Source organism: Solanum dulcamara, chromosome 1 (assembly GCF_947179165.1).
Source record: "Solanum dulcamara chromosome 1, daSolDulc1.2, whole genome shotgun sequence".
NCBI lineage: Eukaryota > Viridiplantae > Streptophyta > Magnoliopsida > Solanales > Solanaceae > Solanum > Solanum dulcamara.
Window position 1 is genome coordinate 77,794,822 of NC_077237.1, and position 17,335 is coordinate 77,812,156.

The window sequence follows — 17,335 nt, forward strand, 5'->3', positions numbered from 1 at the left end:
GGTTTGATTCGGTTATTCAGTTTATGACTAGCCGAGATAATTCAAATATTCTCTCTCTACATTCTTCAAATTCTTATGAAGCTCTTTTTTCCTTACGACCCACAGAGGTTCAAAACAGAAAATGAAACAACTTAAACATTCGGAAAAAAAAGAAAACAACTTAAAATCAATTTAAAATTTGAAAAACTCCTTACAAACCTTCTCAAAATTTGACAATCTTATACTTGGGGTTGAGGAGTTGAGGTTGCTCTTGAGCCTTCACTGTTAGTCTATGACTGTGAGTCTGTGACTTTGTGAGAAACCAATGTGAGAGGAACAAAAATGTAAAAGGAAAACAGATACTAGGGTTTTAAAGTTTTAACTTTTACTTTATGTTGCTGCCTACTGCTCAAGTGTTTAGTGCTTATTAGAAATTTAGGATTTAGAATTTAGGATTTAGAATTGGGCTTGAGAGTTGGGCTAATGAGCTTGGATTGTTGGACTTGGACCGTTGTTTAGTGTTTATTAGAATATATAATTGGGCTTGAGAGTTGGGTTTGGATTGTTGGGCCTTAAAAATAAATATATTAATATTAAATTAATAATTAAAACGTATAAAATATCTTTAATTATTTATGAAAAACTAATATTATACATATAAATAATTATAAATTTTAAGTATATAATTATCGGTTTGGTTCGGTTATTTATTCGGTTATTTTTTTCTATAACCATAACCAAACCAAATATTATCGGTTATTCAAATTTAAAACCAAACCAAACCAAACTGAATGTCGGTTTTTTAATTCGGTTTGGTTAAATTTTCGGTTTGGATTTGGTTTTAACCAAAACTGTGAACAGCCCTACGAGTAGATGTGTAAATCTTTTTGAAAATTGGATACATTTAAGGTAAAATTACCTATTTGCACATGTTATATTACCATATTTACTAATATTTCCTACTATTTGTAAAAATCTCTAAAATTCCTCTTTTTTTAACTCTCTCTCCATCTCTCAGATACATCACATTTAACTTCTCTCAACTACTCTTAATTCACGCCTAATTTCAAGCTTCAACTTCGGTAGTTTGTTTTTTGAATTTCAGTCCAATTATTACTCAATTTCAAGCTTCTAAGTAAGGTATATTCAAGATTTTTCTTATCTAAAATCTCACTTCAATCTAACCTCCTTCGATTTGAATTGATTTCTTCTGTAATTGTTTGTTGTTTTTTCTCTTATTGTTCACTGATACATATGGAATCCGCTCTATCTTAGTGTTGGTCTCACACAGTTGAATAAAAATCAAGGAATTTATGTTTCTCCGGGTTCTAATTCATCTTGGGAAGGATACCGCGATGTTAGATCCAAATATCGTAACGATCCAGTAGTTATAGATAAGTTACGTGCGAAATTGTAGCTGAAATCTCCAGTTCAACATGCACCCAAAGAAGCAAACAAAGAGATTGAAGGGGTTACAACACGCCCTAATCTCCCAAAGGTATGATTTCATCTAAGTTGTGTTTTGTTTTTAAAAAAAAAATCTCGATTTTTTTGATACATTTGAATGTAACTTTCTTAATGTTCCTATTTTGATACTTCAGCTTCTGATATGTTTTTTGTTATTATTTTTCTGATACATAAGGTCTGCTGCTTTTTATAATCTTATGATAAATCATGTACTAATCACGATACATAAGGTTTTTCTGATTTTGCGTTGTTTATGATACATTAATTTTTGCCTTTTCTATTATCTTTGATACCTAAGAGCAAAACAAAGTGTCTCATATCAATATACATAAGCTATATATGTATAATGATTAGCCATGCATCTGATTCATAAGGTCACTTTTGTATCATCTATTCTAATGTATCATATCAGATGTACAATGTATTAAGTTCAAGTTGCATTTAATCATTTTTTCTGTCAATGCAAGGACTGAAGTACGTCATCAAAAAGATCCCTTCCCACTCTTTGAGATTCGGCACTGCATATACGGCTAATTTTATTGATGATTTCAAATCATCAATAGGTGAGAAGCTATACAGTTATTTAGGTAAACCATCTTTGGTCACTACCTAGATATGCCACAGTGTAATTTTCAAGGGCAAATCATCAAATGCCTCTTACTTCTTGAGGTGGAGCAAAAAATCAAAGAGGAATTGCACATTCATCACGTGCAGGGTAATGTACTCCAATTCACAATCAAAGAATTTGCTATTATTACCGGTTTGCGATGTACCGATAATATCAATGAATTTCGGTAACCAGATGCACCAACAAGTAGATTGTTGTCTAGATATTTCTCTGGTGCAAAAAATAGGGTAAACAAAGGACGTTTCGTTCAGCATTTTCTGATTGGAGGATGGGAAACCAATGAAGATGTTGTTCAGATGGTCATTCTCTACTTCATCCATACTTTTGTGTTTTCTCAACTAGGTGATTCACCTATTTCTGTTGATGATTTTAAGATGGTAGAGGATGGTAGATATGAGCAATTTTCATGGAGTAAAATAGCATTTTCCAAATTGATGAAAGGAATGAGGCAGGCGTTTTCTACTGCCAAACAAATGTATCGTTTGGGCGGCATGCCCTACGCTCTAAATGCATGGATTTATGAACGTGCATCTCAGGTGCCTTCTGAAATTGTCGTAAGAGTAGGTAATCAAATGTTCAAAATTCTGAATTGGCGTGTTATTGCAGTCAAGCCAAAATTTGAGACCTTCATGTCTAGCATTTTCAGTGAGGTATATTTCATGAAATTATTTTCATAATTATATCAAATGTATATACCATCTGTGGCTTATTAAATGTATTTTAAGATTATTCATTATTCAATTATGCAATGACTTATTATACATAACATTTATGATACATTCAATAGTCTTGAATCTGATACATCAGTCTTTGTTCTGATACATATGATTTCTGTCATGAACTCATGATTCATAATGATTCTTATTTTTGTTTTTTTCTGCTTTTCAATCAATTTGTTTTCAATATCCATGCTCCAATATTGTGCCAACTCAAGATGAAATGGAAGCACTTGTCATTCCTGGCAGTGAACATCCTACTGAAGCTATTACATCAACTGTCGAGGTCAAATTTATGGACCATCAAGAACTCTCTGGATTTGAGAACTTTTCAACAAAACTACCCACAGAATTGTTAAGAATAGTCGGTCATGTTGCTGATAAATGTCCACCTCCTCTCAAAAGAAGGAAGACTGCCCCTGGTAAAAACTCATTCAAGTAGAAACAGCTAACATACACAAGGATGTCATACCACCAAAGCCATTAAAAAAGCCTGTTTCTACTGCTACAGAACCAACGGCAAAGTCAGTGGTAGACGGTAAATCTTTCGGTAATTTGGAGCAAATTATTCATGTGGAATTCAAAGCATTAAAGAAGTCTCTAAAGATATACGTAAGTTATTACTATAAGATTTAAGACACACAATATACTTTTAATAAGTTGATATATTCTGATTTTTTATATTATTGTATTAAGGTTGACCAGAAGTTCAAGCGACTAGAGAATAAAATTGATTCAAATCATACCGATCTCTTGAAAGTCATTTACAATATAATGCACCACATGACTGGCACATCATCTCTAATTAAAAAAGATGATTTTGTTCAACCATTTCATGTGGTGGAAGAACAACAAGCACCTATTGTATTGGAGGAGCACAATGATCCAAATAAATCTGATCCCCCACTTGCAAATGACCAATCTCATGTCCACGAAGAAATTAAGGTAGATACATCACATAATTATTGATATTTCTATTTTGATATACTTTTAAACTACTGGATATATTTCATTTTCATATATGAGATCTTTAGTTTTCATTGTAATTGTCATTCTCATAAGTATATGTTATTATAATTGTAGTATGCAGAACCATTCAAGACAATGCAAGAAATGGATGATGTATCAGAACATGACATTGTATCAGATGTTGTAGAATCTCATCAACAATATGTTTCAACTGATACATTAAAGGTGATGTATCAGAAATAAATTTATGATTGATCTGATGCTATGTAGCTCTTGTATCTACTAAACCTGTGATGCTATATAGATCTTGATACATTTCATGCTCATATATCATAAGTAAATGTTATTATATTTGCAGGAAGCACAACCATCCAACACGATACAAGAGGTGGATGAAGTATCAGAACACCACAATGTATCAGATGCTGCAGAATCTCTTCAATAATATGTTTATAATGATACATTAAAGGTAATGTATCAGAACTTTAGGTATTAAAGGTAATGTATCATTTCAATGGACATTTTCTTAAATAATTGTTATTATTACATTTGTAGGAACTAGAAACATCCAATATTCCACAACAATTAGAGAATGTATCAGCAGACCACATGAAATCAGCTAGGGCATATTCTTTTCAAGTGATTGTTGATTCTGATATATTAAAGGTAATGTATCAGATCAATTATTGTGATACATTCAACATTAATAAGTTTAGTATTGACATTATACATTTAATTTAGAATAATGTCATGAAAGATATAAGAGAGGTTGTTGATAATATGGTTAAACGCATTCTCTTACCCGTTGAACTTACTTTCCGCTTTTTAGTTGATCAAGTTGAAGAGCATGTTGAGCAGATTGATAAAGAAAAAATCAACCCAGTACATCGGTAATATTCCTCAATTGTATCTGATTCATTAAATTTAGTAAAGTTTATTATACTAAAGTCATTATATTTTTATAATTCTTAAAAAATAAGAATCCACTACTTCAACCTTGATATCGCCCAAAACTCGAGATGTGATAGATGCTCTAATATACGAACTTTCATTATCGGTCATGCTGCTATTAGTCATGAACAAGTAGTTCAGGATGAATGTCTACTACGTGATAGCCAGCTACCTACCACTCTTCCATCAAAACCCAATGTATTGCCAAATGATGCGAAGACACCTCTTCCAAGAAGTAGGATACCTTCTAAGATCTTACAATCACCGTATCTAATAAAATTTGGGTCAAGTGAAAAGGGTAAGGAAAAAATGACCATTGTTAGGTATCAAACATACCCCTTTGAAGGTTTTGACATATGCTATAATCCCCCAACCGATTTTATCACAGACTACTCCTAATGGATATATAAAGGACTATTAAAATTGCATGCCAACAAGTAAGTATGATATTTACAACTTATATCAATGCAAGTTGTTTATTGTATATGTACTGTCATTTTAATTTAAGTTTTCATTCAGGAAACCAAAGAAGGAACACTATAGATTCAAGTGCTTTTTATTCGGGTTTGAAAAAATGGACTTTGTAGTGGCATTTTCTCATGATAAGAACTGATTCTACCTCATGTCACAGCCAAACAGATGCTGAAATGATGAGGTAATCATTTCTTGATACAACATCTGTTATATGTCAGACACAATGTCTAATACATAAATACTATGAATAAGATACATTCAGTATAGAAGTTTCTACTCTGTTTAATAACTATGTATCAGTTTGTATAACTAATACTTTCTAAAAATGTGCAGCACATCGATGTAATATTTTACTACCTTCGAAAGAAATAGAAAATGCAGTTGGGCAATTAGTATCAATACACAACAACAAACTATATTTTTAAAGTTTTTATCGAATTTGCACACACACAATACTATCACATTCCACTTGACCTTTCTACCCAAGATGATATGGCACGGACCTCTATTATAGCTCATCGTGAAAGATCTATGAAGAACATAATAAGAGGTTTCTCAATTCCCGCCGGGTTGCCTTGGCATTTGATAGATGAGGTATACATCCCGGTAAATTGTGATAGGAATTTTCATAGGGTTCTGGCAGTAGTTGTGTTAAAATAGAGGTTGATACGCATCTATGATTCATCATCTGGAAGAAGAAGTAGCAACCCTTCCCTAGAGATTCAAAAGATAGCAGTAATGCTACCTACATACCTTCACGATAGTGGTTTTTTAAAAAAGAATAAACGTACTGATTGGTCATCGTTTGATTCATACAAAGACAAATCAATCGGTAACATGTTTGAAGCACATCACCCTTTTGCAGTTGAATATATTGAAGGAATTACGCAACAAGGAAGCGATAGCTTGTAAGTATTAACAAATATGCATATTTAAATTATTAAAATATTATTTTTATCTTTTTTAAAGTTGGGTATTCCTTTTTTTGTAGGGATTGTGGTATTTCTCTGACTATTTTTGCTGAATATCTTAGTGATAAAATTTCTATTCCAACTACTAGACTACATGTCGAATACTTTTGTTCAAGATATGCCTCACTACTATGGAATTATGGTTGTCGGAAGGCCAAGATGGTTATGTCAATGAAAATAACGATCCAAAAAAACCTAAGAGATATTTTATCTCTCCTAGTCAAGGAGAACCGATGAACGTCGAGTAGTTTTTTTTTGAATTTTATAGTAGTAGAATGTACAATTTTATTTTGGCACCATCAGTAAATATTTTTTTGGCTATTCAACAATTTAGTAGATGTTGTTGAATATAAATTTCATTGTTCGTATCATAATTCTTTGTATCAGTTACATATCTCAGGAGAATTTTGAAACTGTGGTGTATTGTACATATTAAGTGTAAATGAATATCAATATTTATTCATGATACATAACCTTTCTAATATGTGGTGCATTGTAACAATGTTTATGATCAACTCTAACTCTGTCATATGGTCATGTATCAGTTATCAATGTATCAAAATCAAATATAAGATGAAAGTTTATGTATTTGATTTTCATGTATCAAAATTTACTGCTTCTGATACATTTACAACTAATATCAATACAAGATGTTATGTATCAACCAAAAATCAGTAGAAAGATAATACAATAATCTTCAATGTATCAACCACAAATCTGTCGAATGGTCATGTATTAGTTATCAATGTATCAAACTCAAATACAAGATGAAAGTTTATGTATCAAATTCTCATGTATCAAACTTTACTGCTTCTGATATATCTACAACAAAACACCTGTAGTGCCTTGTACCAAATAATCCTAAATTAATTTTTGACACATTTTCTTTGCATCATATACATATATTGAAATTATCATTTTCACAAATCTGTTAAATGATTATATAATTTTATATGATGTATCAGATTCATAACAACGATGTATCAGTGACATTTGTTAGCTTAAATTTCTTACTTAATCTATTTACTTTTATATTTAATAAATTTTACTATATCACTACCAAGTTACTTACAATGAAAATAATTATCAACCATGCATGTATCAATTATTGATATTTAATTACTTTTCTGATTCATAGAACTATGTATCAAATACAACCACTACAATGTTAAAAATCTGTGTAGATGTAAGTACATGATCCAAATCGAATGTATCCTGAGAAATCAAAATATCATTTCTCTTTGGGAATGAAATTACAAGTCTCTCAGTTGTGGCCTTCATGGCCACAACGATCAAAATAATTTGTGCTCGTTCTTAGCTTCTCATTGGAGTTCTTTTTTCTTCCTTTCTTTGGTCTTTTTGGCATCCTTTTGTATCTTGATGGCAAGACGAATTCTTTCAAAATTTCTTTCGGAACAGACCAATCTTTCTTATCTGGCATTGAAACCATTGGCAATTCATAAGTATTTGCCAACGCCTCTAACTTGTAGTAATCAGAGCAATATGGGTGCATGTCTGCAATGTTCTTACTCTTCAACACTGCAATTGCGTGTGGACATGGTATCTCGTCTAGTTGAAACCTGCCACAATTGCATGTTTTTCTTTCAATACACACAATGTATCTTCTACCTGATTCATAAACAGAATATAGATATTCTGATGAAGCAACAACCTGCAGGCTTATTATCACAGATATGAATATAGAACTGGAAAAAAACAACAACTATGTATCAAGAAGATATCTTCTTAAAAATAACTGGTGTGTACCTTCATTCTCGAACACTTCATCGTGTTTACTACTAGGATATCTTCGAATTTTCTACCCAGAGTATATTTTGTATAAGCTGTTATTCCCATATTTTTGCAGTTTCAAGTACCAAATAACATTCTCGTTTCCTTCAAAAAGTCAATTATAGGCAACTTTCGTGCTTTAACAAGACATCCATTGATACATTCTGCGATGTTAGAAGTCATCATTCTCCCCTATTGACAGTTGCATAAACCCTTGACCACTTTTCGTACCCCTCATTTTTTAAATACTCTGTTATTCGGTGATCAATTTTTTCAACTTTTACCATTAATTTTTTGAAATTCATCTTTTCGGTATGCCTTGGCCATCGAATAGAAGAGGTCACTTAGTACAGCTTTGCTCCTCCTGTAGTTAGTACACACATTTTTCCATATATTCCATAAGCATGCAAAGTGAGGGACATTGGAAAATACAATACTTACACTCTTCATTATGCTTTCGTTCCTATCTGATATAATACACATGTTATCCCTCTCACCAAATGCATCTTTGAAGTGCTGGAAAAACCACGTCCATGATGAATTATTTTTCGTATCAACAACACCATACGCCAATGGCAATATGCAACCTAAAAAATTATTAACAGCCATAAAATAGTTGTTAGAATTCATCAGATTCACAACAAATGTGTCAAATGAGATGATACATTGCTATTCAATACACAACAATAACAAAAAGTAATACCTGCCCCATCAAGTGTGCTAGCTAATACAAATGTCCCTTTATAAGGTCCATCAAAATGAGCACCGTCAACAACAACTACAGGTCTACAAAATTGAAAATCCCTCATCAATGGCCTTAACGCTATGAATAGATACATGAACTCATCAATTGGTGACTTGTCCATACTTATGTATGAATTTGGATATACGATTTTTAGCATATGTATGTATACACGCAACTGTCTATATTCATCAGCAGGTTTTCTCCTTAACATCTCCAAAGCATGTTCTTTAGCACGCCATGCTTGTTGATAGGTAATATCAACCCCATAGACTGTTTTAATATCCTCTCGTATATCATTAGCGGTGTGAATTCTCTTATGATTAACCAATTTAGGTGCAGTGAATGCACTAACAAAAGACTTTGTAGCATGAACTTTGTTGAAAATCCTATCTCTTAAGAGACATGAATGTTCACTATTGAAATATCTCACTTTGAATATAACGGAGTTTTTCCTACATGATGCTTTCATTCTCCAACAACAGTCGTCTAAATAGCATATTAACACATAACTGCACATTTTTAGGAAAAAATATTAATATGTATCAGATATACATTCATATGTAATATGATCAAATAAAAGTACATATTGACAGCAAAATATTTTTCAGTTATACTTGATACATAATTAATTAGTATGTATCATGACTATAGAACAAAAATTAAATTTCCAAAATCAACAGTATATTAGGGAATCTTATTGAATTGTATTAGATACATAATGTTATGATGTATCATAAAAAATGACTCAAAAAATATTAACATGTATCAGATACATAGAGATTCATATGTAATATGACCAAATAAAAGTACATATTGACAGCAAAATTATTTACAGTTGTACTTCATACATAATAATTAGTATGTATCATGACTATAAAATAAAAATAAAATTTCCAAAATCAACAAATGCACATATCTTTTACTGTCAAATCTTTTAACTTTGAAATTGAATCCATTATCAATTTTGTATTTGGCCATTACAGCAACTAGTGTTGCTTTGTCCTTATACAATTGCTTCTCCTTCACGTCCACACAAATTGTACCAGTTATGTAGTTTGTCACATCCAATTTTGATATATAACAGATTGCAGCATTATCAGATTCTTCTAAACCAAAAATTTGTGAATCATTCGTGTTTGCTTCGACACAAACAATTGCTCCAGAGGTAGCGTCGAATACTTGTATGTCACATCTCTTTCTATCAGATGTTGTTATGCATAGGGGATACAGTACGAATCCAGGTTCGTTCTTCTTCAACTTTATGTAAAAATTAACACTCATATCATTATGAATAATCATTGACGACGAATTACCTTGAACGATGTATCGGATTTCAATATTTTTCACTGATTCATCTATGGTCAATTCAGCAGCAATTGCTGATTTTAGATTCACGAACGATATATTGTCGCCCACTACGATTCCATCAATTTTGCATCGTTCATAACTCATCTTGGATTGCCAAACTCTAGAATGTCTCAGTAGAATCGGGATATTCATCTCGAATTACTTGATGAATTTTTAATTTTGGATTGAAGTTTGGTACGATCCTATGCTCTGTTTTTTTAATTTTTCAAGTCCCTCATAACTGTTACGCTTTGTATGAGTTAATTCCCTTATTTAGCTAAGTAATTGATTGAAACAAACAAACTTAACTTGATTTACGTTACCTTTCCATAAAAGAAATCAACAGCTTTAATTATTATGTATCAAAACTTGATGTATCATATGTAATACTAATGTATCAGAAATCTAGGAAAAATCAAGAAAATCGGATAATTTAAAAAAAAATAGGGATAAATTGTAATTGAGCTTTTTCTCTATGTGATTTAGGTAAAATTCCCTACATTTAAAATGGTGGTGGCCAAATAAAATATACTCCATAACATTTTTATGATATCTACAACTCATTAATGGTATCAACCTAGCTAGCTATGATAAGGATATCACAAGGAACAACATAAACTACTCTGATAAGGACTTTAATTAGATTTGGAGACTTAAGGGCCCCAAACAAGATCATGTTCTTTATATTACTTTTCACCATATATAGAAGAATAGGTTTCTCTATCACATAGTAACATCTCCAATTAATGTCACTATTGTGCCTATGTGAATCAGAGAATGAGGACATCAAACATAATTTCTTGATTGTCCAAACGCTACCAACTTATGGACAAACGTTATTTGCATCATGAGGCAATAGGGGCCAGTTCCAACACCAGAACTGGCCATGAATGACCTTATTCCTTTCAGTACTTTAAAGAATGGGTCAGTACCAAGGCCAAAATCGACGGACAGGATCGATTTTTTAAGGAAAATTGATGCCAAATCGACAGATTGTGCATCGTCGGTTTTGCCTTCGTCGCTTTTGCTAAATTGACTGACTGGGTTGGTTAAAATTGTGGGACAGCCGATCCTATCCGTAGGTTTTTTAAATGTTCGTTTTTTTCAGAAATATATATAAAAAATATAGCTACTTGGAATCGAGTTTAGATACTTTCTATAACTTTTGACAATTCTATTACTCGACTACACATGTTCTTTAATAAAATATTGTCATCATTCTTCTTTATACTCTTCAACTGCAATTTTGAACTTCAAAAATTGACCATGTCCGTCGGTTTGTGTAAAAACAAAAAAACAAAGGGATCGTGTCGGTTTTCTTTATAAAGATTATAATTTTTGCGCGGAAAAAATAATCCAATGGACATCCATCAATTTTCTATTAAATGTTTTTTAATAAAAACAAACTTAATGGACATGATCGATTTTTTCTTGATTTAAAGGATCTCATCTACCAAAGACACTCTAAGGACTTGGAGTACAACTTGATTATAAACAACTCCACTAGAATGGCTTGAACAAACTTCCACATTGATTGGAAATCTCCTAATAGGGAAGTCTACAACTAAATAAACATAAATAGCTCTTGCTTGGGCAACAATGGTACTAAAGGAATAGGAGGAGTTATTAGAAATAGCAATAGCGACTCAGTAATTGATTTATCAAAGGAATTCCACCCTCTACTAACATTTTTGTGAAATTTCAGCCTTTAATGCAAGAACTAAAAATTGTTGTACAACAAAGATTAGTCCCTTATAATGCTAAATTTCAGTTGAATTATGTAATAAATTATTTGCAACATGGGCATGAAACTTATAATATACTGTTATATATTTTGAATGTATGTCTTTGAAGATAACACTCAGACTACACCAAAATTGATTTTTAGCAGCAATTAATTGATGACAATAGCTTAATTATCGCTACATATTTTTTTAGAGGCAATTACTTGCGATAATTATATTTTAGCACTCTTTATAATTGTCCCTAAAACCTATAGCGACACTAAATTTGATGGGAATTAACTAATATTGATAAACATTTTAACACTCTTTGTTAATGTACATATTTATTACCGCTAAAAATTATTTTTGTTATAGTATGGGGGATCAACAAGTTAAGCATGTGTATCGAGAGAAAAATCACGCTGCTTATGTCTTGGCCAAAGAAGGGGCAAAGAGAAGGTCTTCTTGGTGATCCAAAGATCTCAAGAGTCGATTGTAGGATGTATAAGAATAGTGTTGAATAAAATGTATTGATAATGATGAGATTTTTTTATGTACTGTTTGGTTTGATATATTAAAAATAACACTCTTTCTTTCTGTGTGGGACGATACCCCAGAGAGAGGAGAATGCGTCGAGGTGGCAATCCGGACAACTACATTTTGACTTTTCCTTCCATGAGATGAGCCCTGTGCATTGACCGACGGATAAGAGAATTGACCTGGCCTAAAATGCATTTGGACGCTCTACGTACAATGTAGACTCTATCAGATACATAACGATTTCTTTCTAATGAAACAATAATAGATAGTTGTCTTATCAATAGATAGAAATAAGAGATCGATTTTCCCTTGAGAGATCCCCTCTCTATCTCTTTCAATCTATCATAACAAATTAGGCTATCCATCAATTGATTTGAAAATAACACGCTCCACAAAAACATATCATACTAAAAAATAATTAAAAGTACTCGCTTCACGTCCCGAAATTATTGATGTCTTTCCTCCGGTGTATTGTGAATTTGTGATTAGGGATTATGATGCAAAGTCAGCTATGCTCAAAACTAAATTTAGTAGATCCATCGAAAAACGAGATGCTAGTCAAAGTGAGCATAAAAGGCACACAACTTTATTATGGAGGAGACAAGTCCACATCATGCAATTAGAGACTTAATTAGTTTAATTAAAGTCAGAACATTCCACATCTGGCAATTCTCTCGGTATAATATAAGGAGATTATGATTTTGCATACTCCACTCACATGCCGTTAATTACTGCTTTACTTTTAATTAAACTTTCTTGATCACTGTGATTTTCCCCCTAATTCTCGAGTTGCTCTAATAAATGTACATTTTTTTAAAAAGCATTGTGATGTACTTGGTGACGCCAAAGAATTCTCATTTAATTTTCTTTATTTATTATATTTGTATATATACTTTCCCATTGATTAATCATTTGAGTAAGCATTTCTAACTTGTGGTAGTACGTATGTCGGTTGTATGAGTGTAATTCTTTTTTGAAAGTCAAATCGAATCAAACATTATTGATGCAAATAATTAAAGTGATGATTTTTAATACATTATAACACTAATAACGATAATAATATATTCAATATAATTTCATAAAGTGGAATTTGAATGGTAAAAAGTACGTAGACATTACCATTTGAATGGTTGCACTTGCAACTTCTGCCACGTAAATCAAATCTTTCTTGAGCATTGCATGCATAAATACAAATTCTTATAGTAAAAAAATTACACTCAACGAACCAATGATACTTTTAATCAATACTTTGTGAATCACATTAAAGGTTATTATTTTACATATATAACAATGAGACATTTCAGTAACAATGCTACTCTTAAAGTCTTAAAAATGAAGTACCAAAACTCCATTGAATCGTATCGATATCAAAGAAAAATCAAAATGATTGAAATGGTTTTGAAATTTTTAATTTTATTTATATGCAATAAAGTAATAGAAAAATTGGATATTAGATTTTATTTACTAAAATATGTTAGGAACGAAAATAATTAAGTGTCATGCGCAAGCTAGCAACGCAAACCTCTAAAGACCATAAGTAAGAATACAAACGAAAAATATATCAAAAGAGACACAAACATTTAACGTGGTTCGGTTAACCGACCTACATCCACAAGAGGAGATGAACAATCCACTATAAATATGAGAGTACAAAATATCGAGAGAAATAACCTCACACAATTCACTCGAAATAAAAAGAGGTTCACACAAGTGATAGCATATCACTTGTGTCTCACAGTTTTTCCCCCCACACAAAACACTCAAAGCCCCTTAGGACTACATTGTGAATGTTATCATGTTAGAAGGAATGAGCCTCTATTTATAGAGTCATAAGCCTTTTCCTATAAGAAAAAAAACTAGTCAAATATATGAAAACTTTGTGTTTTCCTTTTAGGAAAAGAAAAACCCAATTATACTAGGAAAGTCGGGACAAACACCCAACAAAATAATCATCGCCACGCCACCCCTACCTATTGTCATCCATAAATTAGACATTATTAGAAATAGGTTTTTTTTCCACCACGAATTAATAAAAAAAAACTGTGTTATAAAACATGATTCTCTCATTAATTTCCAACCAAACCAACTTACTGAAAAAATACATAATGGAAAATATATTCACTGAAATAATGGAAAATTTTCTAATTTTTTATGTATTTTTTAGATTTTCACCGATCCAATCAAAAAATTTCTGAAAATAGCCACCGGACATTTTTTAATGAGCAGTGAAAAGCTTATAGCCAACATCAATGGTAGAGTGAAGAATGGTTGGCATATGATATACTTCACTAGGTTATAAGCAAATATGACTCTCACCATATTGAACCAAACCTAATGTGGGGGGAAATGGCATATGATAACCACATGCTGATTGTCTCCTCACTAACTAACTAAACATATGGTTTTTGGATGAACATCAAAGTGAGGCTTAATTATCACCACCAATTCTTTAAGCAACTTTCTCTGCATGATAGTGAAATCCAATCACTCCAAAAAGTTATTTCACACTCTGATAAGGGAAAGAAAACAAGATGCCCAAATAATAAGCAACTTAATTTAAAATAATTGCCATGTGTCCTTATCGAAAATAGGCTCTAACCAAAAGATACTCTATTTTATTCATCTTTTTGAAATTTATATCCTTAAAAATAATATATCATTAATGATAAATAAAATTTTAAAAAATAAATTATGTTTATTTAGTATAAAAATGTGATATTCCTTTAAGAAATTTTCATTGGCTGCCTATATCAATCATTATTTTCTTGATAGGTGTATCAAATCAAAATTTGACAAGTAAAAAAGAACTGAGGGGGTATTATACTTAGACTAGTACTCTGTTCCTTTTTACTTATCAAATTTTAATTTGGCACACCTATTAAGAAAATAATGATTGGTATATGAGTTTACCATTTTACCCCTATTAATTGATAGAGTCTTAAACATATTTACTTCCTATATTTTTCAAAGATATTAACTCGATCCATATTAATAAATTGAGGGTATAATAGGAAGATTTTTTTTTTGAAACTCCAGGATAACCCGCAGGCTGTTACAACCTCTACCCTTCAGGTGAGCACTTTGTGCGCAATGAGTAAATCCCCCCTACTGTGTAATAGCCTGCAAACCACACAGGAATATAAACTGCACTAGGCAATTCCTATGCGACAGGCTCGAGTCAGAAGACATTGAGGGGGGATCGATCTTGAGTCATCCATGTGGATGACCATCCTCCAAACTAACTGAGTCATCCCGAAGGACAAGAAGAAAAAAGGAATGGAGGAAAACATATTGTCCTTCTTTGATTTGTCAAAAATAATAAATAAAAAAATTAAATTAAAAAATATTTGACAAATAAATAAAAATAAAAAAGTAATTATGAATTATTGAAATGTAAGTCAACCAGACCTCTTTTGTGGGTACACGTTTTGGTCTGACTCTGACATAATCAGTGACTTAGTTTGTTTGAACACGTGGCTCCACATTCTCTCTGTAGTCCTCTTTTAATTGCTTGGAGTACTATATTATCATTAACTATCTTAATCACTACGTAATTGAAATATAAGTACATATATTATTATTATTACTTTATTACACTATATTCTTCGTATCGCATTAATTTTATCATATTACTTTTTGAATATAATAAATACAATATCTTAAAAAATATTATAAAAAATAACTACTAATTAATAATAAAGGTAAATTAAAAATTAAATTAAAATTATTTCTTGATTTTATTAATTAAATAAATATTATTGAATATTTATTTTTAATAATAAGTAAAAATGGATAGTGACAGTATTTATTGTATTTATATAATGCAGTTGAAGCAATTGGAATTAAAAGAAGAGACTTTTCATAGGAAACCGGGTCTAATTAGCTTATACCTATCAAAGTGCAGACTAGTATACACTTAAAAGTGCTGATACTTATCAAATAAGTGTACGGTTTACCTAGACAAAGGTACTAAATAATGCATTTCTTTTTAAGGCAAACCATATCAATTTGTAGAGGCAATCATGAGAACTTAATTGATAAATATATATTTGTCCACAAATCAAAAGTGAAAACACATATTTACTCAAATATGATTAGGTGCTAAAAAATGTATATGCTAAATGTCTTATATTTATAGACTTAATATAAACATGTCATAACCCCAATCAGGGTGACACCCACACTAACATTCAGATGGAAGAATCGATACTATACCTCAAACTAATATTTTAATACAGAACAAGCATTTAAAGATGTGGAAAGCAGGTTTCTTGATAATTTCAAACTGAGTTCCCATAAACTCAGAAAAATAGACAGACAATCATAACATAAACATGCGGAAGTCAGCCCTAGAACCTGAAAATCATTGTACCAAAACTCTACTAACAGTCTAGAGTTATGGATGCAATCCCGAAAATATATAAAATAAAGTTTGAGTAAAATAGTCTAAGTATCATTCTTCTCTCTGAAAAATAGAATATTGCGAAAGAAAAAGATTAGAATTGAGAAGAATCCGCGTTAGCCTGAAAGAATCGGCTCACCCTTAACTCTACAAAATCAATGATCTCCTAACTGAGGTCTGTCAGTAGCTACCTAAAGATGTCTTGTACTCAACAAAGAAAAAGCAAGTGCAGTATCAGTAAACATAACAACAGTGTACAAGTAAGATCATGCGGCCAGTCCAGTAAGTGAAATATATACAAGTAACCACAACATAGTAAAACAGACATAGACAGAAACACATTACCAATTATCATTTCATGAGCAATATACAGTTTCACAGTGTCAATCTTAAATACAACAGTCAACAATGGTCCTGTCATGGAATCCATACCCAAAATGTTAATGTGTCGGCGTGACACTCGATTCAATAGTTAGTGTGTTGGCGTGACACCCGATCCAATACGTATCGGTGTGAAACCCAATCCAATTATGTGTCAATGTGACACCCAATCTAATATTTCACGATCCGAACCCAGGTATGATGACACTTATCCAATCCCACCAGACAAGTCAGCCTTAACCCAATCAAC

At 31.6% G+C, this 17,335-nt stretch overlaps 1 protein-coding gene across 1 annotated transcript; it reads right to left on the minus strand.

Moving 5' to 3' along the window:
* Positions 1-5,858: 5,858 nt before the first annotated feature.
* LOC129894370 (uncharacterized) lies at positions 5,859-10,191 on the minus strand. Its single transcript, XM_055970038.1, has 6 exons — positions 10,004-10,191; positions 9,596-9,706; positions 8,650-9,200; positions 8,388-8,533; positions 7,577-7,827; positions 5,859-5,898 (listed from the first exon to the last, which is right to left on the minus strand). Exons 1-6 carry the CDS (start codon positions 10,189-10,191, stop codon positions 5,859-5,861), a joined length of 1,287 nt encoding a protein of 428 aa, XP_055826013.1.
* Positions 10,192-17,335: the final 7,144 nt, after the last annotated feature.